The sequence below is a fragment of the Lytechinus variegatus genome, chromosome 18 (genome assembly GCF_018143015.1).
Source record: "Lytechinus variegatus isolate NC3 chromosome 18, Lvar_3.0, whole genome shotgun sequence".
NCBI lineage: Eukaryota > Metazoa > Echinodermata > Echinoidea > Temnopleuroida > Toxopneustidae > Lytechinus > Lytechinus variegatus.
Window position 1 is genome coordinate 22,122,500 of NC_054757.1, and position 24,007 is coordinate 22,146,506.

Here is a 24,007-nt window from a genome sequence, read left to right on the forward strand (position 1 = left end):
GACTTCACTTGTAAAGCAACTTGAAGGGAAAGTCTGTGAGAGAGAAAAGGGAAGAGAGATAATTATACAGATATAATAATTGGATAGAGAGAGGAGAGGTGGAGGATGAGAGAGAGAGAGAGAGAGAGAGAAAGCAGGTAGGTGTTTCATTAAGCTGTTCGTAAAGTTACGAACAGCTTTAAGCACGGATGGAACCTGTTCTTGGATCATAACTCAATTACATAGGGATATCAGTTAGCACAAGAAAGGATCACCAGTCGTGCGTAAAGTCATTCACGAACAGCTTTATGAAACACCCACCTGGTTGGAAGAGAGGGGGCGGAACCGGGAAAGATGTCAGCTAATATGAAGACGGCTAACATTAATGTTCATGATGATGAATGAAAATGGAAATGAATTAATAATCAATTGAGTCAAATTTCTCCAAATTAACATGATCAATGACTCTGTCAGGAAATGATGAAGGGCGCCATCTCCTTATTTTCTTTTCTCTTGAGAGAAAACAAGTGGATAAGTGGATGTTCATGTCTCCTGATTTATTCTATAGAGATAACGTTTTCAAAAATTATTTTGTTGAGAGTGTGGGTTTTCAGAATCGGAATCTTCATCGAGGCAATCATGTTGAAGTTTACTGCGATCGCTGCTTTCCTAATTGTATTCGCCTCATGCCTTCCATCTTTGGCTTACGCAAATGGTAACGTACGCTTATTTTAATAACTTAGAACTAACACAACATCAGTTGTGTTAGTTGATTTCATTTTAGTTCATTTCTTAACAAATGATATTAATATTTGTTTCTTTTGTATACGAATATATCCATGCATAATTCTCAAAGAATGTAGTTATCAAGCTATGTTTATATGAATGAAGAGACTTTGTTTGATTGCATATTTCCATCATTTCGATCACCATGCACCAACCAAATTATCATTACATTCACCAACACCACCATAACACCGCCTTAGTTATCACCAGCAGCAACACCGCAGCAACAGCACCAGCAGCTTCATCATCATCATCATCATCATCATCATCATCATCATCATCATCATCATCATCATCATCATCATCATCATCATCATCATCATCATCACCATCTCATCATCATAATCATAATCACCATCATCACCACCACCACCACCATCACCATCACCACCACCTTCATCATCATCATCATCATCGTCATCATCATCATCATCAACAACATCCATCATCGTCACCATCATAATCATCATCATCACGCGCGCCGCCACTACCACCACAACCACCACCATCTACTCTCTGCTTCATTATACATGTATCTTGAGCAAGGTCTAGACCTCTCTTCGGATTTGTTGCCATGAATATCGTCACCTCCAAATTTTCCGTTTCATGATTGATATCACTGTCATTGGAGCCCCTCTCTTATCTCTACGCTTTTCTTTACATCTCCATCTGCTTCTCACTGCCCTCCTCATCACCCTTCCCATTCTCTTTTTTCTCCCCTTCTCTCTCCCTACCCACCCCTTTTACTCTCCCCCCTCTCTCTCTATCCCTACCCCCTCCCCTTTCTCATATAGGCCCATCTTCATGCCCCGAACCATGGATCGAATGGGAGGGCTTCTGCTATCTCCTTAACGATCACCCATCCACATGGCAATTGGCCCAATCCCAGTGCATCTCCAATGGTGGTGGCATGGTCACCCTCAGCTCAAGGAGACAGCTTCATTTCTTGAGTCGCCTCGTGGAAGCTCTATCGACCAAGCCCACTGCCACGCCCATCACAAACCTCTGGCTCGGATGTAAGAGGGAGCGAAACCAGCCTCTCTGGTATTGTCTCGACGGGAAACCTCTTTATGACGGTCTGTTTTCAGTCATACTCTACCAAATATGATTAATTCAATCACTTTGTATACTTTTTGTGAAGAAAATGGATAAAAACTAATTTGATCGTTGATGACGACGACAAAGAATGATGGAAATTGTGGTGATATTGATGATGGCCATGATGATGATGAGTGTGATGGTTGTAATAATGGTGATGATAGTAATGGTGACGAAAGTAATGATGGTGGTGGTGGTGGTGATGATAATGATGGTTATGATGATGATGATGGTTATGATGATGATGGTGATGATGATGATAATGATGATGATGGGATGATGATGATGATGATGATAATGATGATGATGGTGATGATGATGATGATGATAATGATGATGATGATGATGATGATGACGATGATGATGATGATAATGATGATGATGATGATGGTCATGATGACGATACGATGATTCCACAGATAGAAGTTTCATATGCTCTCATTTTGTACAGTTTGGGGAGAAAATGAACCTCATATTGATGGTTCTACATCACCTGCTGGAGTTGTCTTGAATGCTCGAGAAGGAAAGATGTTTGATTCTAATCCTGTAGAATCCTACTACTCAGTGTGTCACAAACTGATAGGTAAGTTAATCGCGAAAAATAATGATTGCAATATTGAGGTTCACTGACATTCGATCAGGTAAAATAAAAAGCACCACCAAGCACCATCACCACCACCACCATCACAAATAAAAGCATCAACGATCACAATGAACTTATCCATATATATATATATTTGCTTCCGATATGTTAATACAGTGTTCTAAACTTTTATAATCTTGCTTTATCATATTTTATATTTTCAGAACACCAACATTAACTACATAATACCATAATTATTTTGCCATTGATATAATTTATGTTCTAATCAGGTAAATTATCGTGTATGGATTCTTTCTTTAATATTTCGCACCTCACCTCTGCACATTGCATAACAACTGTCCATGAATAGACCAGTTCGTAGTTACTTCATGGACAATTTTAGTCAAATGACCTTTCATTTCTTTCATTATAATAGGCAGATTTCAAAGCAAGATATTACGTAAGCATGCCTTACATAGCAGGATGAAGAAATTTAATAGACCAGGTGACTAGAATAGCACACCATGAACACTTTATGAAGGGTTTTGTTGCATTCCTTCTTTGAATGCATATTATAGCATGTTGCACAATGTACTTGGCAAACTGCGAAATACCAGTCGTTCGTGGACGCATTGTTTTTTGTGGATGTAAATGAAAACCACAATTAAAAAGGATATATGAATAATCAAGACATCAAAGTTGGTGCTTATCTCATTAGATTTTAAACCACCATGTCACTTTAGTACAAATGACCTTTCTTTGATCATGCGTAGAGTCTTTTGATCATGCGCAGAAAGGAACTACGAACTGGCTTATAAATCACCGCGTAATAGACTTGATTTCATATGATATGATTTGATTTTCGTGTTACAGTTATATATACATAATAATCAGCATAACATAATAAATCCAACAAGTCTCACAGATCTATTTTGTCTATAACATAACTCAGTTTTCTCCTATCGTTTCAGTACCCGGATCGTCATCGAAATCGATCTCGCTTCGCTTTCACCGGGTCTTCCAGAACTTCATCTTAAAGGGGCACTCTATCCATGTAACGTCACATCCCTATAGTATCCCAGCATGCAGCGCGCTCTGCCTAGATACAACGGAATGTGTATCGATCAACATCCGAGCTGATAGAACGTGCGAATTAAACTCAATGGATTGGAGACTCGCAGAAAATGGTGTGATTGAGAGGGAACTCGGCGCCCAGTATTTTGAACCAATTTATCACACATAGCCTGACATTTCTATGAATTTGAAAGGAGAGGGGGGGGGGGGGCTATATCACTCGGGGAAAAAATGGTGAATTTCCGATGAAGATGGAAGGAGTTAAAGGGGGGCGATATAACTTGGAAAATATGGAGAAATCGGATGAAAAGTAAGGTCAAGCTAGTTTCAATCAAACCAGAATAAGGGAAAACATTAAAAGCAAAATTTGTTGTATAAAATTCATTTGACGTCACATATTAGCTGCTCCTCGTCATCTCATCTGATGTGAATGTCTTAATATGTCATTTTCGAAGAAATCTAAAACTATTTTACCTGCGCATGAAGTATAACATCAGACATAATTATGCAATGCACATTCTTTTTCATTAGAAATATATTACCAGTCACCACGAACTGTTAGAATTATTCGAATTTATGGCATCTAAATTAAAATGTAGAGTAGCTGCCAATATAGGCCTATGACAATGAAAAAGAGTTTATTTCAAATTTATAAAAAGCTTAAAATAGAATATTTTTTTTATAGAAGTTACCAAATTTGGTGCTAATTTGGAAAACTTTAATCGATCCAACACATGTTTACCAACAAATTTTCTGAATAATATATTTAAGAATGTATAGATCTAGGCCTTCTATATACCGTCATTACAAAAAAACAATCGACGCTCCAATTTATCACAAAGGTGTACTCTGCCTTAGTGATAATTTAAAATAATTCTCATTCCTCAGTGATGGAGAGAGCTTCGGCCGATAAATTACGTGGAAACGCTGTGAACGCCATGTAAACATTCTGGAAATTCAATTTCCTTTATTTAGATTTGCATTTGTACAGCAATCAGCGATCCGTCAATTCTGGCTTGGAAGTACTGAAATAAAAAAGAGGAATTAATGAAACTGATGGATCATTAACGTCAACGTTTGTCTATAATATGCGGTCTCTCGCATTTTTTGCAGCGTACTCCCTTATCAATGCCCCTCCCTCCACCTCTCTCTCTCTCACTCCCCCCTTCCAACACTCACCCCCACTCACCCCTCTCTCCCTCTTCTCTCCCTCGCTATAATATTTATCTTTACTTCTCTCCTTTTCTCTCTCCTTTTTCACTCCTTTCGCTGATCAGTGAAGAAGAATTAAGAATAATTACAATGAAAAAATATCATACTTTGACTGTAAAAAAGAACCAAAGAGGACTAGAGACATTCAGGCATATCAAACTTATTTTAATTCACATATTTGTAAGTGTATAGCAATTTCTATGCTATAGCCTCAGTATGAAAATCTAGCAATTTGTGATCAGAGGTAGATAATGTTTATGGTGCACAGAGTCAACTTGTGAGTTAAATCTGAACATCAGAAAGTGGTATTAAATTATTGAATATCTTCATGACCTAAGAACGTGTTTTTTTCTAATATTATTCAACAAATGCATGGTTAGTAGTTACCAAATCGCGAATACATGTATTTGCGAAGAGCGAGGGAACATATTCAATCTATTATAAAATAATGAGCATAACACTGAATGTCAATATGAGGCATGATTAGGATCCTTGTAGAGTTTGTACGGAATTAAAGGGATGGTCCGGGCTTGTGTGAAAAGCTTTGCATCATTTCAGTAATTATGTTTGCATCAATATGATTTCTTTTGTTCTCCTTTTCTTTCCTGTAATACATGCATGTACGCATATAAGAATAAGTCAACTATAATTTCTTCATTTCCAAGGGGGATCCACACTTTACAAGCTTTGCTTTTTAGTGGATCCCCCTCATTTCCATTTATGCTCTATAGTATACTTTTTTTGTTTTACGAAGTAAGAATGCCCTATAAAATTGTACTTGATTTGTATTGCTTTATATTACTTTGTATTATGTTTTGAATGGAAATGAAATAAAAAAAATATTAAAAAAAGAATATATATATCTAAATAGATAGAGTAAAATTCAAAAGCAAAGTGCTGAAAATTTCATCAAAATCGGATAACAAATTACGAAGTTATTGAATTTTAAAATTCATCAGTATTTTGTGAAAACATTTATATGCACATCATCATGAATGATGTCACATCTCCACTTTCCCTTTTCTTATGTTATTACATGAAATAAGAAGTGTTGAATTTTTTCATACATGTGTAAATGATGTGTTTGTGTTACGATGAAATAAGTTGCGGCAATATATAACTAATGCACGTAATTGTCAATCCAATTGTTTTAGTTCTTGGTAGAACAATTTTGAATAATTTCATATAATGAAATACAAGAGAACGATAGGGGATATTGACATCATCAGCGCACCTAATGAATATTCATAAAGACATACCCAGAACTGTTTCACCGAAATAATGCAAATCTTTAGAATTCAATAACCTCCTTATTTGTTGTCCGATTTTGATCAAGTTTGCAGCATTTTGCTTTGTGAATTTTACTCTATTTATTGAGATATAAATATGTCCAGCCTGGACCACCCCTTAAACCAGTGCGCCCAGGTGCAACGCCAGGATATCTGAGAAGGTGTGAGGCGAACTTCTCATTCCCATCCCCCGTCTCCATCCCCTTGCTTGGCGTAGCCCCTGGGGGTACCAGCAAGTGCGTACCAATCTCCATGCCTGTAGTTAACAATAATATATCTCAGGTAGCTTGTTCGTTACGCTTTGTATGGGAATCAGAAATAATTTGATTACTGAAATAATTTGATTATCTAATGATAGATCTATGATATTTGAAGTGGAAATGATTAAGCACAAATTAGTAACACATATAAATCGTGCGAACTCCTACCTCCTACCCCCCCTTCCCGGCTCGGAATGCACTGACGAAAGTTCAGGAATTTACATTGTCAAATTTCAAAAGAATCAATTTCTACGTAATCCTTGTTTTTAAACTAGAATCAATCACAAGCCATCATCATAAACATGATAAACGAGAAAATTAAGCTCCTATATAAGCTCATTAAACGTTCGATCTGAATTTTATACGTTAACATTCTACATGTTCTAAATCCCTGTTAAGTTTAGGTCTAAAATATACCAGACGTATAAAAAAGATATGGCCAAATTTAGTTATGGATTAGGGCTGAATCTTGTGCCATCTGGCTACGATGCTACGTGGAGAATCTGACATCTCATTCCAGTGCGCCAACCCGTCACCGACGGCGCAGTCCTTCCCGCCAACGACGCATCGACCAAGGGAACGGTGGCTTCGGAAATGATTGAGCCGAGCGCATACCGAGAGGACGAAACAGCATTCGGGCATTTCCGAGAGGCGCATTCGGTCGATGGAGAAAGCTTCGTTAAAAACCGGTGAGCACGAGCGTCGGACCACCTTGGTGTTCTTGTGTTTCATGACCTTGCCGCATCGCATGATGGTGATCTTTACGAACGTGTCAAGAACTGAATGAGAAGATGAGAGAAAACAGATGAATACTTGGAATAAAATCACTCATCTTTGGCTCACCAAATTATGATTATTGATAAGATTGATGGTTTAGCGCTAACAAATTGATAACTTTCGATGCTTTGATAACAAATTTGTAACAAATGCATTGACAGAACCCATCAAAATGATGAATAGAATTCATATTTTTCATTTGATACAACTGAGAATAACCACTAAGATTGTTTTAATCAAATGCAAGATTTATGGACGGCTATACTATAGATTTTTGATGGTATTACAGAAACTGCATATTTTTATTTTATTGATCTCGGTTAAGAAGCAAATAACTTTAAAATTTTCAAGATATTAAAGACTTCTTTTGTCTTTTTGCATAACCGCCTCGGTTTTGGCGGTTGGCGGTGAGTTGTGATAAACCTTAATCCGAACCCAACATGCTAAAGTAGCCAGCACATCTTACAAGACCTGGGTTTCTGTGTCCCAAATTAGTCCATTTTGATAATGTTTTGCATAGACGTTAAATCCCTGGTGCGCGTCTCCTTCAAATTTAATACTCAATTACAGACGTGTAATAATCATGATAATGGGATGTATGTATATTTACGTCTGGGGTCAACCATTAACGTCAACATCTGAGATAATTGTGAACCTCTAGTCTCTATACGAATTTGTAACTTCCTCCATGTAGCATAAAAAAAACAGGCGAACGTCATAACGCCAATTTTCGTTCACGTCCACCTTTTATACGAACTGTATTGCCGGATCAGGGCCCGGATCGGAACCTGGACCGTATTCGAACTATGTGACTGTCTTTTTAATGCTTACTTGATCGTCCGACTTCCTGGTCTCCCCACTCTGGTAGTCGTACGTTCCGCGCTTTCATGATGATCAGGTTGACGCGCTCTGCATTCGGTAAATAGGTCAGTGAAATCATAAGATCTCCCATCGTTGCTTCCTCCCCTTCCTAAAAATAAAAATAAACAGACATATATTCCTGAAATTTCAATATAATATGGGATCCATATTCGGCGTAATTTTAGTCTAATGTGCCAATCACTGTATATTATAAGTGCTGGCTAAGGCGCGTGTGCATGAAGCTTATTTCGATTTACACTTTTCTTCAACCTAGCTACCGCCCATGAATTCCCCGTAATACCCTTTGAATTCTTTTAATCATTGGCGGCGGAAGCAGAAAATTTAGGGGGGGGGGGTCCACCTGAAATTTTGTGATGGACACAGGTAAAAAGAAAAGAAAAATTAGGGGGGACCTGCCCCCCCCCCCCGTCTCCCCCCACTTCCACCGCTTATGCTTTTTAATACAGTTGTAGTATTCCATAATAGATCAATCAAAACCGTTAACACCCTCAAAAAGGTCAAGACCGTCATCCTCTATACCACTATCGACCACTCCTTTAACGCAAGAACCCCAGTCATGCCGTCGTTCTTTTACCTTGTCTGGTTTATCAAGTTCTCGTGTGATGACATTGGCGTCAGCTCCCTGGTTAAAGTCATGTTCGGATAGAGCGTAGTCGACTCGACCTAATGCGATGGGGTGAGAGTACTGGTCGTATTCGCAGACGGTAAACTAAAATGGAAAACAATTAGAGAGTATTATAAAGGTGATGAAGTAAAATATGGCAATTGAAGTCATCTTATAGTATGACGCAGAAAGAGGAAATGTGGAAATTATATCAATGCTGGCACAACTAATATTTTGACAAGAAGGCAGATCACGACAACGTAAATCATCAAAACGTTTCCTAATGATTGGGTCTATGCAACTACTCAAGGGAGCTTCCCTCATGTACTCAGGTCCCCTTTCATGTTACCAATAATGGTATCTGTGCCATCCAGCGATAAATACCATGTAACAGTCCTCTACAGCCGATCGAAATCAAGAATTCTATAGTAGGTACCATTAAGTAGCAAAGTTACCATACTACTAACATTTATCTAACATGTCTAATAGCGCCCTACTTCATCAAAACTTTCCATTAATATTGATTACATTGAAAATATTGATTTGAGGCGTGTCGTCATGTAAGAGTTACCAGGGGTTTCGTAGACAACATGACTTTGAAAGTGCCTTCCGAAGACTATTAAAATGAATCAAATCTTATCCTCTAATTCCTCTTTTAATAGAAGAAGGGGGAGGCGAGTGGTAGCATGCAGAGCTAATCTGGTATTTTTTTAAAACACTTTTTCATTCTTACCTTGATACACATCTCACTGAGAGCACCCCGCGCGATCCGGAAAGCGAAGTTCTGTTTGAACTCGGGATTGCGAGTACCGTGACGAATACTCGAGTTCATTGATCTCCGCTTGTGGTCGGGATCGAGAGCAATCTTCACGAAAATGTCCCCGTTACCCTGGTGAAATATAATGAAAAAAATGTTGTCAGAGATGACAATTGTTTTAGTAACCATACATTTGGGGACGATCGGTATCTTCGTAGGGAGCAAAGGACGGGTGTCTTCCATAAAAATTGACATTTCCCTGGTAATGTTAAGCAGCGGTCCCGCAGCGGTAAGGTGCACCCAGACTTCAGCAGTGTCTGTCAATGACTTCTAAGTGATAGTCCTGAATTGAAAATAGAAGAACCGCCGTAGTACAATCGTGATAGAACTTAACATAGTAGCCCTTAGTATATCGATCAAGAACCGTTCTTTGTATTATATAGCCAAGAACAGTGAAGACGATTACTCAAATATTGGACAATTCCATAAAATGATCAACCTTTTGTTCATCCGACCCCCATTTTACTCAAGTCTTACTTCACTTCATAAGCTGACCAAGTCATGGTCCTTTAAGAAATTATAGACTGACACAATACGAAATCAGAGATAGACCATGTCATCAAGGTCCCACATAGGGGGTCGGACATACATATTTTATGGAATTGCCCTATTGTCATTTGCCGATTGTGAATGTTACTCTAGAAAAGCGTGAGTGCATCGAAAGACAGTAGTCTTTAATGGCAAAGTTGCATCAATGAGTTCAGGATTTTGGAATACTTTTGCGTCGCCGCCTACGTTCTACCAAAGAAAATTCGTGAGAGTCGGGATGGTTTCTAAGCGGCATACTTACCCCGGATACTTACGAACCACTGGCGACCACTGAGTAAACACATCTCGTTAGTAATATTGAGAAAATGATAACGATACTGCCATTATTATTATAAATCACAGCACTTACATCTTTCACCCGATCAGGAAGGTTAAGGGCGCTGTCGATGAATACGGTCAAAAGCTCAATCTCCGAATCATAGGTCACCTTAAAAGTCAGCTTGCTGCTTTCTTTTTTAGACTTGATCTGTTTCCATTTACCCACGAACTTGGCCGCGAGTTCCTCACGCTTGTACATCGCGGTGTCAATCCTTCCAAGGTTGGTCTCTATTGTGCCGCCGCTGCATGAGCTCATCGTTGACCGGGCTGCGGCGAGGTGTTCAGGGGTAGAGCGTGACCTCGTCATGGCGTAAAGCGCCCTCTTCGATTCTGGTGAGAAATCGAGCCAGTTGCTGCTACGCTGTTTATCCTCTGACAAGCAGCCCTTCAAAACAGAGAAAGGTCAGTGTGATTATTGAAAAAGCATTATTGTTGATCAATACGATTTACGCTTTACTGCCATGCTCATGTCATAGGTCTTGTAGGAAACATAGCAAAATGTAAGTTAGCCAATCCTAAATTCATCATAATCAGCTTCATGTCAACATGAATACACAAAATTATTTTTTCCTTCATTCCTCCCCCAAGAGGAAAAGAATGAAAGATATTTGAAAAAGAATAAAGTTCTAGATCTGGCTGATGGCTTATGGTACTTACTTGAATCTGATAAGGCTTTACATCGATTGACGGACACGGCGAGCAAGAGAATGTATACCGCTTAGTCTGTCCTGGAGAATCTATGGGAGACAACATACAGTGAAGGTTTTCCGAGATGGCGCTGCACAATCCTGGATAGACCGACCCTCGGCGGGAATTGGGCGTCGAAGTGCTGCAGCTAACACCGGACGAGAAATCCTCACTTCTGTTCGCTTTCTCCACATCGCCATCAAGTAGCCCCTGCTGGTCTCCTCTGCGTTTCATGACCCGCCTTGCTTGGAAGATCACAAAGGCGAGCATAAAGACAAAGACAAGAACCTCTACAACGATGCAGATGGTGATTGCACTGGCAATTGGTACGCGCACGACATGACGACTCGACCCTACGTCGTCAGATTTCATTTCCGTTGCTTTCATCGGTGCTGCGGAGTGTAAGGATTCGGTGCTTGGGACCGTAGCTGTACGTGCGTTCTGCGTTACCAGCCCGGTGCTTGGGACACCTGCTGTGTATTCCCTGGATGGTGTTGGGCTTGAATCGCCTCTGTGATAAATCTTCAGAGCATTTTCATTGCCTGTGGAAGATTCTTCTCCCAAATATTCATCTCGACGACCACTTTCTGGAGGGATGCTGGTAGATCCTGCGTTGATTGTAGTGATGCCATCTCCCTCTTTACCATATTTCTTTAGATCTTGACGTAGGATATATTCCATATACTTTGAGTCTTTATCATCCTCAGTTGTCTGTATGGAAACAAATGAGAATGCAACTTAGAGACTACTGCATGGTGAAAATATAAATTATTAGATTTATGTCGATTTTGCAGGAACCCACACTACCCCTCCACACACACATTTTTCAACATCACTTCCTAATCAATCTCAGCTGCATTTTCTCCAGGCGGTATGAGCTTATTTCGCCCTCGCCGATCAAAAGTCAAGCATGGTGAATCTATGTTTGGATTGTGGTCCAGAGTTCGAAAAGTACCCCTCCCCCCCGAAAAAAATGAATTTGTCATTCAACCTATGTAATTTGAAAGGAATGGTAAAAAAAAATATGAAAAAGGCAGATGGAATTGATCACGACGATGATTATGATAGTGAGGGGGATGATGCGATGATGAAACAATGACGACAACGACGATATACCGACGATAATGTTAATGATACCAATGATGAAGAAAACGATGATCATGATGATTATGATGATGATGGTGATAATGACGACGATGATACAGATGGCAACCACGGGCCGCTCACATCGACTGAGTGTTAGTGATGACCGTGATTGTAGGATTGTGTAAATAAAAAATCAAAGCGGTAGCATATGAACTGAATTATTTGTCAAATACGAACAGCGCCTCATACTCCGGGAAGGGTTGCTCCTCATCCAACCTGGCGTTAGATGTGAGTGTTCCCTTCAAAATATTTTGCCGGGTGCGCAGGCGCGGTGCAACTATAAAGGTCTACGGCATATTCCATTGCTAGGTAAAGATCTTAGTCACTTGAATAACTGAACCTTACAGGCCTGTAACTAATCGTTAATTTCACTTCTTACTCTTGCCCGATCAAGCAACAAACGAAGAAAATCCATGATCTTCCAGGAATCATTTCAGCTCCCCCGATGACCAGTTTGACAAATTCTGTGGAAAAACTGTCAAACCTCCATTTTGAAAGCCGCCATTGCCATGATTGCTTGACTCAGATACATCTATGATTAAGTAATCTCAGGGCTGCCAATTGTGATCGAATTCTTCTCATTATTCTTAGTTATTCGCAACACAATAAGGCTTGTCAAAGAAAAGCCTGTCGTAGCAACAATACATGACTCACATTGAATAGAGGCACTTCATTGCTTCATAGGGCAAATTGAATAGTTTATCAACGTTTATTCCGCTTCAAAGCACACGTCTATGGCAAAGCTTTCAGAGGATGACTGTCCAATAGTGGGATAAGTTAATGTGAATTCTTTTGTGAAAAATGTAGATTCGTTTAATTGTTTAACTCGAGGATAGGATAGCACCAATGCCTGTAGTGTATTCATTGCTTTGAAGTAAGTTTTAAAAAAAGTTCATAAAAGTTGTATTAACGTTTTTTATCATTAATTCAATTAAGGGCTTGACTGCCATGCCTTTAGCGTATTATATCGGTTTGATGCACGATATAAAAAGTTTATATAACACATGAAGAAGTTATCTTTTATCATTATTAATTCAATCAACGGTTTGAATGTCATGCCGTGAATCGAACCCCGCACTTCTATGCGTGAGGTCAAGCGACCACTACCCCGAACATCCACAGTAGCTGATTATTTTCGATCAAGTCTATTTGAACTCATTGAAAGCTAGATATTATTCTGTTCCCCCAAACATGCCCAAAGTATACTCCAAATGGTTCCATTCAAATAAGAATGTCTGTCCTACGGTAGGAATAAGAGTCTCATTGTAAACGCACGTAATGTACTTTACTTACTCATTGGCTTAAGGGAAGAAGGCACCTTAATTGGCCATATTTTGAGGAGCAGGGGGTAGCCTAAACAACATGACGTTACCACCACAACGTGCCATCATTACCATCATCATCACCACCACCATCATCATCATCATCATCATCATCACCATCTCCACCACCACCATCATCATCACCACCACCCCCATCATCATCACCATGATCACTACCACCACCACGACCATCTCCATCACCACCACCATCATCATCTCCATCATCATCATCACTACCACCACCACCATCACCACTACCACCATCATCATCATCACCATCATATGGACCACAACCATCATCACCACCACCACCACCAATACCATCATCTTTCAGCATCACCATCAAAATAATTATCACCATCCATCCACTAAAAACAATTAGACATATTAGTCATATTATGGGAGTAAATCCCGAGGGGGGGGCACTTCCATTCACGAGTGGATACCATGCGCGACCATGGGGCCTCGAAAAGCACCCTAAACACGTAATTTCCATATGAAAATGCACCCCTTAACAAGTATTGGTGTGTCAAACCCTACCCTTAACAAGTATTGGAAACAAAACGATAATCTTGGCAAATATTCCCTGAAATGAACCCTTAAACAAGTATTGTTACGGGTCCCTTGGTCGTCGGATTTATTTGGTTTAGTACGACCCCACCTTATACACCTCGCCTAAATATTTTCTAAACACGTAGTGTTGGGGCAAAAAAGACATCCTTTATAAAACATCTTAATTTTGTTTTATCATCCCCGCAAATTCGACCCTAAACACGTAATTTTCCTAGCGAAATAGATACCCTTTTTTCATTATTTTTGTATTTTTGACACCCTTATCACGTTACGTACGTAACGTGCCCTATCGTGAAAAGGACATCCTTTTTACGTGTTTTTTGGTCGCGCATGGTATCCACTCGTCAATGTAAGTGCCCCCCCCCCCCCGGGGAGTAAATCCATTACAAATGACAATCTTAATATGTAATTTTCGATAAAAAATGACTACTATATGCTTGTACAAACTGACAAAGGAAGCTTGATCCAGCCCTCATCAGCAAATCAGGATGTCATTGATTTTTATCAGAGTCGGACGGACACACGTATCCGACTTTACACCACCAAAGGTTGCATTTCTACACTGACTGGGTGACGTAATCATGCTAATTGAGAATAAGAGCAGACACAGGAACATTCAATTGACTACACTTTATTACATTAGGTTGGATAATCACTGCAAGACTACCACCAAAAAAACATCACTCTGTTTTTATTTACCAAGTACATGTCCCACGAGGAAAGTGAAAGATGAAGACAAAGGTACAACGGATAATATTCTTATTGCTATTGAACATTCTAATTGTTCATGGACAACAGGAGATTGAGATCGACAGCGGGATGCCCATAACAGGTATTTTTCTTATAAATCACTTTATTAGTGATAAAAGGGGAAACGGTCATAACAATAAGTATCTGTTCTAAATGAACATGATAAAGAGTAACATGAAATTGATACAGTACGGTAATTAATATATTGATTTGATTTTCAGACATTTAAGGAGGTGGTGACGTGGTCAGTGGTCTAAGGTACGTGACTTGACATATGAAAGTTCGAGGTTTAATACCCGCCTACCATTCATACAGACAGTGCATTTCAAGAAAGTTTTACAACGAATGACATGAATGATGTAGGCATTGTGAGTTATGTGTGAATGTTTTTTTTTTTTTATTTTTTTTTAATGTGACTTGTATTCTGTACAACTTGTTAGTAAAGGAAATTCCATTGGTAAAGACGAGTATTGGACCAGGACTGTATCTTGACTATGGGAGTCCGTATCCGGGGTCCGTATTCAGTTTAACTTAGGCCACGATCTTTGCGCTAAAATAATGGGCCTATTTTTTTCTAGATAAGACTATTTTCGATATTTTTCTCAGACAAAAGTGAATTGTTTGAGTAAGAAATGAGCTGGTAATTTGAACCTGTAATATTAAAGATTTGTCTCACAATGGTTATCCACAGTTAAACTCCAAGGGCGCCCTCTAAACCCAACTTTAGATCACTAAACAGGGAACACTATGATGATGTCCTCTAACCAGGGAAGTGTTACGTAGAAACTTCCCTGCTCTAACCATGCATGCTAACTCCAAGGCGAAGAAACGAACCAACCAATCTTATTTTTTTAATGCGTCCCGGAAATAATAGGTCATCGAGAAAGGTTATTTTTATCCAAATAGCAAATACTTTTAATGATTTCTTTGTTGAAATTGGTTCTAGGCTAGCTAACACCACTCCTCAAAATTATGCAGATTTCAAAACGTATCTACCTGAACCAAATTCTAAATCATTGTTTTTCAGTCCGGTAACCCAACGTGAAATATGTAATATTGTCATGCGTTTTGGTAACAAGGCCCCGGGTCTAGACGATTGCTCTCCTAAGATTGTCAAACTTGTAATCGAATTAATAAGCGAACCTTTGTGTCATATATTTAATCTATCACTTGCGTCTGGGATATTTCCAGATAAAATGAAAACTGCAAGAATTTCTCCAATTTTTAAAACCGGTAATAGAGAACAGGTTAATAATTGCAGGCCCATATCAGTCCTTTCTATTTTTTCCAAAATATTGGAAAAGGTTATTTATAAAAGGACCTATAATTTTCTTGAAAAAAATAATTGTCTTTTTAAATCTCAATACGGTTTCCGTAGTGACCATTCAACAGAACTGGCTGTCCTTGAATTAACAAATAAAATCATTGACTCTTTTGAACGCGATTCATTCGCGATTGGAATATTTATTGACCTGTCAAAAGCGTTTGACACGATTGATCATACTATACTTTTAACTAAACTAAATAACTATGGTATTCGTGGGACTGCCCTTGATCTTTTATCTAGCTACCTCTTAAATCGTAAGCAATGTACTTTATATAACTCTGTTCAATCCGAATATAGGACAATTACATGTGGAGTTCCACAAGGGTCATTACTAGGCCCGCTCTTATTCATTTTATTTATCAATGACATATATCGTTCATCAAACCTTCTTTCCTTTATCATGTAGGCTGACGATACAAACATAGTTTATTCTGATAAAAATCTTTACCACTTGTGTGAAACTGTTAATACCGAATTGAGTAATGTCTGTAAATGGTTCAGTGCAAACAAACTCACAATCAATTACAAAAAATGCAATTACATTATTTTCCGTAACTCTACAAGGCATATAGATTTTAATCATGTTGAAGTTAGGCATAATAACCAAATTATTCCCAGAGTTGAAAATACAAAATTTCTTGTTATTATCATTGACAGTAGTTTAACATGGTCACATCACATAAATGAAATTGAAAACAAGGTAGCGAAAAATATCGGAATTATATATCGCCTAAGCTTTTATCTTCCAAAACCGGTCCTACGTACATTATATTGCTCTCTAATCTTGCCATATTTTTATTATTGTAATTTGGTCTGGGCTAACACATACCAAACCCATCTTAAAAAATTATGTTCCCTTCAAAATAAAATTGTGCGTATAATTTCTGTGAACGACATCATACCACCAACAGACACGAAATCTTTATTTCATTCCCAGAAACTGCTGAAATTTAACGACATCAATAAACTTCAGCAATGTAATTTTATGTACAGGTGTTTAAATTCTCAAATTCCAGAAAATTTTCGTGATTTCTTTACGCATGTATCAAATATACATCATTTTGATATCCGAACAAATAACCAAATATATATTCCTAAACACAAAAAGATTATCTTTCAACACAACATCCGTTATTCTGGCCCGAAAATATGGAATGATCTTCCAGACTACATAAAAAAATCCTTGTCAGCAACTAGCTTAAAATTTAAGATTAAAAAATCAATTTTATCATCCTATGCTTGAATTTCTTAATACCTTACATTCCTTTTGATCTTAAGTTAACATGAATAATGTGCAAATGTTGCGGCATTATTTTTTTTATCTCTCCCTCTCTCCATCATACATTGTTGTACGCTCTACTTGCTAGGTACTCGGTAACTCATGCCCGCCCGCCTTCCTGCTCACTTCTCCCTCTCTCGTTTTCTTCCCGTTTTCTTTTCTACTTCTTTTCTCCTTTCCTAGCCCTTTCTTATCTTTGTATTGTATTTTGTGTATTGTATATTTGTCCACAGGCGCGTATCCCGCCACAAGCATTATGCTTCTAGGGACATACGCCTTCCTCTTTACACATAAGTTGTTTATATTTATATTCTTTATAGAAATTGATTTGAAGTGTATTCTTGTGAACAATAATGAATGTAACTTTGTAAAATGGAGGAAAATAAATGTTTATTTGAATTGAATTGAATTGAATAACTTAATCACAAAAAGACCAATAAATGGAATATCATTGAAAAGCTCATATCATTGAAAAACTGAGAATCTCTTACTTGCTACTCACATAATGAGTGCACCAATTGAAGAAAATTTACAAAAAGAGTCATTTGGCGGACGGTATTTGAATTTCAATAAGGAAATTTGTCTCGAATGTTTCATATCTACTTTTCAATTTGACACATCAACTTGATTGTCCAATAAATAACAAAGTTTTGTTTCCCTTAAATGGTTCTAGAATTTTCTTTTATTAATATGCTATCGCTATTACGAAGTTATGGAATCTTTGTTTTCGTGGTTTTTCTTGAAGGTAAGACACGCCCACCTCAGGACTGTCCAATCAACAATGATCTTCAATATCGTCGCTGTCTCTCTCCTTGCCAACCAAGAACTTGTTGGGATCTTCGCATGGAACCTCCCAACGGCCGACCATGTGTGCGCATGTGCGTGAGTGGGTGGGCGTGTCCCCCTGGCCAATATCTTCTCGATGGTTATGCGGATGTGTGTGTGAAGAAAAAGGCGTGTAAAAAGCTAAAGAAGAAACGAGTCACTGACTGTACTTTTGAGGGAAATATCGTACCGGTAAGTTTGTTTTTGTTTTAGGTTTTTAATGAAAAAATCCAGTAATTATCAAAATTTGGGCAATAATTATTCAAATTGTCTTGATAATTATTTTTCACTTCAATTCGTCGACCGATTGTTGGCTTTAGTAATTTTTTTTTCACAAAACGCTGACTGTTTTGGGCGTTGGTGAATTTTTCCGCTCTAAAATGTTTGTGGATTATAACTCTTTAGCCTCAAAATATTGACAATTTTAGGCGTTGATTACCCTTTTTCCTTCTATAATGCTGACCCTTTTAGGGCGTTGATAACCATTTTTGCTTCAATATCGGAAAAATAAAAATTAAAACGCAAACAATATCACTTTGAATATAATTATGTAAGACAATGATCATGATGACTATCAAGATTCCGGAATCCGAATGGATCTTCTTTTCATGCTTGTTTTAAACAGGTTTTCACTTTGGGTAAATTAAAGAGGATATTCGTGACGAAACAAATATGAAGAGTGTTATCCTGTCGAATATTTCCAGTTTTCATATAAAGTTACTCTTCTGTGTTAGAAAATAAACATAATTCAAATTTATTTATTTCATTATTTCATTATTATTTATATAATAATTGTAGTGATCCGACTTATGAATAATGGGTCTTCTTTTTATGCTTGTAAACAGGTTTTCACTTTGGGTAAATAAAAGAGGATATACGTGACGAAACAAATATGAAGAGCGTTATCTTGTCGAATATTTTCAGTTTTCATATAAATTTACTATTCTATGTTAGGAAATAAACTTAATAATTGTCGTGATCCGACTTATGAATTAATACATAATCCAGCTTTTTTTACTTATGATTTTTTATATGTCTCATTTGCTTCTATGTTTAGCTTGACACCAACTTTCTAAGAGGATCTGACACATGTCGATGCTTTGTCGATGGACAGGTTCGATGCAGGAATGCTTTCCCAGAGGAGAACCATAACTGAAAGTCAAACAGGATAATAATGTATATGGCATACATAAAATTCATTTATGATATCTTAATATCATGAAAGGCAATTATATATTGTCATGATAATATCTATTCATGATTTCCAACATTTCCATTTCTAAAACAAGAATCATAAAGATAAAAATACGTCACATTGCAATACATAATATATTATAGTAAAGAAAATATATTTTACAAGCTATAGGGAAAATGAAGGGGAGGGGGTAAAGAACATTTGGGGGCAAAGGCGGGCACATTTTTTGCCTGTTTCACAAAATCGAGAGCGAAGCTCGAGGATGTTTAATACAGGCTCTACTTACCTGAAAGGGGACATGTTCATGAATGTTTGCAGGGTGACACGACATTTCTCCTGCGGCAATCGTTCCGGGCTTATTTTCGTCTAAGGTGTGGGGTTCGGGTTAGAATTGTAATAGGGTCTTATATTAAGGGACTTTCACACCGAAGCTTACGTAGAGTTGCGTAGGGAGTACGCGAAAATTCGCTGCGTACGTACTCATCGGCGTAGTCTCTGCGTAGGGGAGCATAGTGTCGTGTAGAGTTGCGTAGTCATGTCTACGTAGCGTTGCGTACGGTTGCGTATAGCATCTTTGTGGAAACAAAATACAGTAGGCCTATATATCATTCCCTGCTTTATAAACTTCTCAAGCAACACTTTGCTGCTCTTTGCTTTTTCTCCTGTCCACAGGAGCCCAACAAGCTGTTGACGAAATTCATTCTCGAGGTTCTTGGTTCATAGGTTTATTCATTTTAAATATATACTGTTGTCTATTTTATGTCGTTTACTGTGCCTTTTATTATTGTTATAATCATTTTTTTCCTTTTTTCAAATAATTTCAATTAGGCCTACGTGTATATGTTTTAAATTTCTTTGATCTGTTTTATTTCTAAACATAGGAGATTTGTTTATATATTGTGTATTATAGGTTATGCATTGACTTTTAGTAAATAATAAATAAAAACATATTTGCTGTTGACCTGAACACTGTACTGCTGTGAAGTAGAATAGAAATATAATGACTCGTCTGTTAAGTCAATTCTAAAGTTTTCGGGGCAAGACATGAAATAAAGGGCTAAATCAGTTTAAAAATGCTGTGAGCTAGGGAATCGACCGAGCCAAAAATAGCATTTAGAATAGATAAACCAAATTTTTGCAACTGATTATGAAATGATGTATGTTTTAAACATCATGACAAAATCCGTCATAACAAATTTATTTATGTATTAAAAAACTATTTTTGGCTCGCTCGCTTCCCTCGATCACTCACTTAATTTGAAGTTATATTGCCCTTGTGTCGTGTCTTGCCCCGAAAACTTTAGTCTCATTAGGCCACTGACCTCCGCCCAAATAAAAAAATAAAATGAAAGCTTTCACAAAAAAAAGATCCCTCACAAGAGATCAAAGCAGCCCCAACCATGAATACAGATCGACACCCATATGCGTGCCAGTATGGTACAATGTTGAAAAAAAAACTGATTTTACAAAAAAAAAGATTTCGCAGAAAGCAATAACAAAACCATTCTGTAAATTCATGAAACAGGATTTTTTTGGAATTTAACCGAACAGGTCTGTTTAAAAAGGGGAAAAGGTCGTTTTCTTAAAGGAAATTTGTAAGGAACGTTGGGAACGTTCTATTCACCAAATACCAATTTCCTGTAACATTACGCAATCTGGTAAGATTACAGGTGTTCTCGAGACTCTGCTGCAGAAACATCTTTTAAGGATAAATTCTCTAACCGTGTAGAATGGCCCACTTTGAATTCTATCAAGATAATTATGAAATTTGGCGCTTTAAACATTTTGTTGACGTAGATGGTGTTCTTTAATATTGGTGAACGAAAAGAAAATCAGAAATCAGATAGCCGACTTCAATTTTTGATGTTTGCGGTGAGGTTGTCCGAAACAGAATTACGGAGCAGAAAGCGTGTTGCGAATTGCTTTTGCGTTTTTGCAAACAGAACCACAGAGCCGAAAACGTGTTCTGATTTTGTATTTGATGTATAAAATACAAATTTAGAATGAGAAATCAGAAAAGGCCCACTAAGTAATTCTGATTTCAATTGTCTGCTTTTGATCTACGAGTACCTTGATTGTTTTTGCGTGTCTCTTTTTCTTCTGTTGTTTTGTAGTTTCGTCGCTAGCTGCATCACTATGTTCAGATTGTGGTGCAGGTGAATCTCCAACTTGATCACTTGAAACAGAAAGGACAGGAGATTTCTTGCCCCTCTTGGTCTTATTTTTTGGCATCTTGCATCAATATGGACATAACAATTAATCATTAAAATTAAGTGCAGTGCTGATTTGGTTATGGCAGAGCTGTCATCGTGACTGACTGCACAATCAGCAAAAACCAGATGAGAAACCGTAGGTTCCAGCATGAGTACGCCAATAATTAGCAACTATACGCAAATGTACGCCAGGTCTACCCAAGTTTACGTCGGTCCGCAACACTACGCCATTAAAAAAAGGGCGTTTTGAGAAACCGGGGCATTTTGGCGTAGTGTTGCGTAGAGTGGCATACAGTTGCTTAGTGTTGCGTAGGCTTGCGTATGTCCTGCGTTCTCTGGCTCTGCGCCAACAGTACGCCAAAAAATTAACTTGCGTAGTCTTGAATAGACTTGCGTAGACTAGCGTATGCAAAATAAATGACGGCGTAGTGTTGCGTGGTCTCTACGCAACTCTACGCAATCTTCGGTGTGAAAACCCCATAGGCTTAAGACAGGCAAAACAATCAACCGAAGGTACTTTGTAGATCAAAAACAGAAAATCTAAATTAGAAATACGTAGTGGGCTTTTTCTGATTTCTCATTCTAAATTTGTATCTTATACATCAAATACAAAATCAGAACATGGTTTCAGCTCTGGTGCAAAAACGCAAAAAGCAAATCGCAAAAAAAGTTATATGTCATCATGGCGAGATATTTGGACTCTCGCCGGGCCTTGGACACTTCATATCTTGCCATGTCGACATATTATACAGATATTGCCTACCTAGAGTTTGAATATAACATTTCCTCTCCCCGATGGAGTTATATTTTTCCCAAGGGAATATATTTTGCCCGAAGCGCGCAGCGCTGAGGGAAAATATTATCCCGAGGGAAAAATATAGCTTCGGAGGGGAGTTGAAATGTTATTTATTAAAACGATAGACCAGGCAATATCTGTTATATTATATAGTATATGTGGATTCGCCATCAGAAATTGCATTCATCATCTGGTTCAAGAGCGAAATTCTTGCTACAGCTCTGATCCGTCTACGTCATAATAGATTTTTTTTTGAAAATACATCAAGCGCGTTCTTCATGCAATCGACGCGTTAACACTAGTGCGTACATCAAATAAACTATCTTGTTGCGCAACTTGTATGCAGCGAGTGACGTCACCTTAGTGGATATAACGCCGCAATTGAAAATACTACGCAGTATATTCCCTGGGATGACGTCAAAACCTAGAATATAACAAATGCGATCCTCGCAGCTATGGTCACGTGATGGCGTATTGACCTATCACTGATTCGAATTTGCATAGCCTATGTAATATAACTTTTTATAAGTCGACTTGGCGAGATGACGTATCTTGTCATGTCGACAAAATAAGGTTATGTCGACTTGGCAGATAAAGCATCTCGCCATGTCGATATAATGAGGTTATTATGTCGAAATGGCAAGATAAAGTATCTCGCCAAGTCGTCAAGTCGATTGCACTTTAAAGGCTCTTCATCAATTAGCCAAAGAACATGTTTTGCCAAGCTTAATAAAAACGACTGGTAGGTGTATTATGACAGTCGTCATTCACGTATACTTTTGTATCCGAAATGTGTTCTACACCACCTCGTCTGATACTACCGTACTACTACAGCGGTTTTGAAGGTTATTTGCGTTTTAATGAATATCCCGGGGGCCGGGGGCCCGGGGGGGGGGGCGGGGGGGCCACTTCCATTCACGAGTGGATACCATGCGCGACCATGGGGTCTCGAAAAGCACCCTAAACACGTAATTTCCATATTATGAAAATGCACCCCTTAACAAGTATTGGTGTGTCAAACCCTACCCTTAACAAGTATTGGAAACAAAACGATAATCTTGGCAAATATTCCCTGAAATGAACCCCTAAACAAGTACAGGAATGTTTTATTGTTACGGGTCCTTCGGTCGTCGGCTTTACCTTATTTGGTTTAGTACGACCCCACCTTCTACACCTCACGCAAATCGGACTCTAAACACGAAGTGTTGGGCCAAAAAGGACATCCTTTATAAAACATTTTAATTTTGTTTTATCATCCCCGCAAATTCGACCCTAAACACGTAATTGTCCAAGCGAAATAGATACCCTTTTTTCATTATTTTTGTGTTTTTGACACCCTTATCACGTTACGTACGCAACGTGCCCTATCGTGAAAAAGACATCCTTTTTACGTGTTTTTTTGGTCGCGCGTGGTATCCACTCGTCAATGTAAATGTAAAAAGATGTCTTTTTCGAGATAATTCGTTTTTCCGTTCCAATCACGAAGAAGCAAAAACGGAAATCTGCCCCGTGGTTTGGTTCTTGGAAACACAAAAACGAAATCACGAGAAAAACGTGTTGTGACTTCGTTTTTGTCTCACCTGCATAGCAGAGTGAGACTATAGGCGCCGCTTTTCCGACGGCGACGGCGGCGGCAGCGGCGGCGTCAACATCAAATCTTAACCTG

The 24,007-nt window shown here is 38.3% G+C and overlaps 3 protein-coding genes across 3 annotated transcripts; 2 read left to right on the forward strand and 1 right to left on the reverse strand.

Annotated features, from left to right (window-relative positions):
• The first annotated feature begins 595 nt into the window (after positions 1-595).
• LOC121432233 (C-type lectin domain family 2 member D2-like) lies at positions 596-3,706 on the forward strand. Its single transcript, XM_041630086.1, has 4 exons — positions 596-694; positions 1,560-1,841; positions 2,315-2,446; positions 3,418-3,706. The coding sequence occupies exons 1-4, from the start codon at positions 619-621 to the stop codon at positions 3,687-3,689; spliced, it is 762 nt and encodes a 253-aa protein (XP_041486020.1). The 5' UTR covers positions 596-618; the 3' UTR covers positions 3,690-3,706.
• Positions 3,707-6,070: 2,364 nt separating this feature from the next.
• LOC121432111 (synaptotagmin-12-like) lies at positions 6,071-12,594 on the reverse strand. The gene is made up of 7 exons (XM_041629969.1): positions 12,441-12,594; positions 10,886-11,626; positions 10,260-10,613; positions 9,278-9,433; positions 8,515-8,649; positions 7,890-8,028; positions 6,071-7,060 (listed from the first exon to the last, which is right to left on the reverse strand). Exons 1-7 carry the CDS (start codon positions 12,474-12,476, stop codon positions 6,738-6,740), a joined length of 1,884 nt encoding a protein of 627 aa, XP_041485903.1. The 5' UTR covers positions 12,477-12,594; the 3' UTR covers positions 6,071-6,737.
• Positions 12,595-14,553: 1,959 nt separating this feature from the next.
• Positions 14,554-20,302, forward strand: LOC121432269. Its single transcript, XM_041630130.1, has 3 exons — positions 14,554-14,788; positions 18,058-18,329; positions 19,195-20,302. Exons 1-3 carry the CDS (start codon positions 14,686-14,688, stop codon positions 19,291-19,293), a joined length of 474 nt encoding a protein of 157 aa, XP_041486064.1. The 5' UTR covers positions 14,554-14,685; the 3' UTR covers positions 19,294-20,302.
• Positions 20,303-24,007: the final 3,705 nt, after the last annotated feature.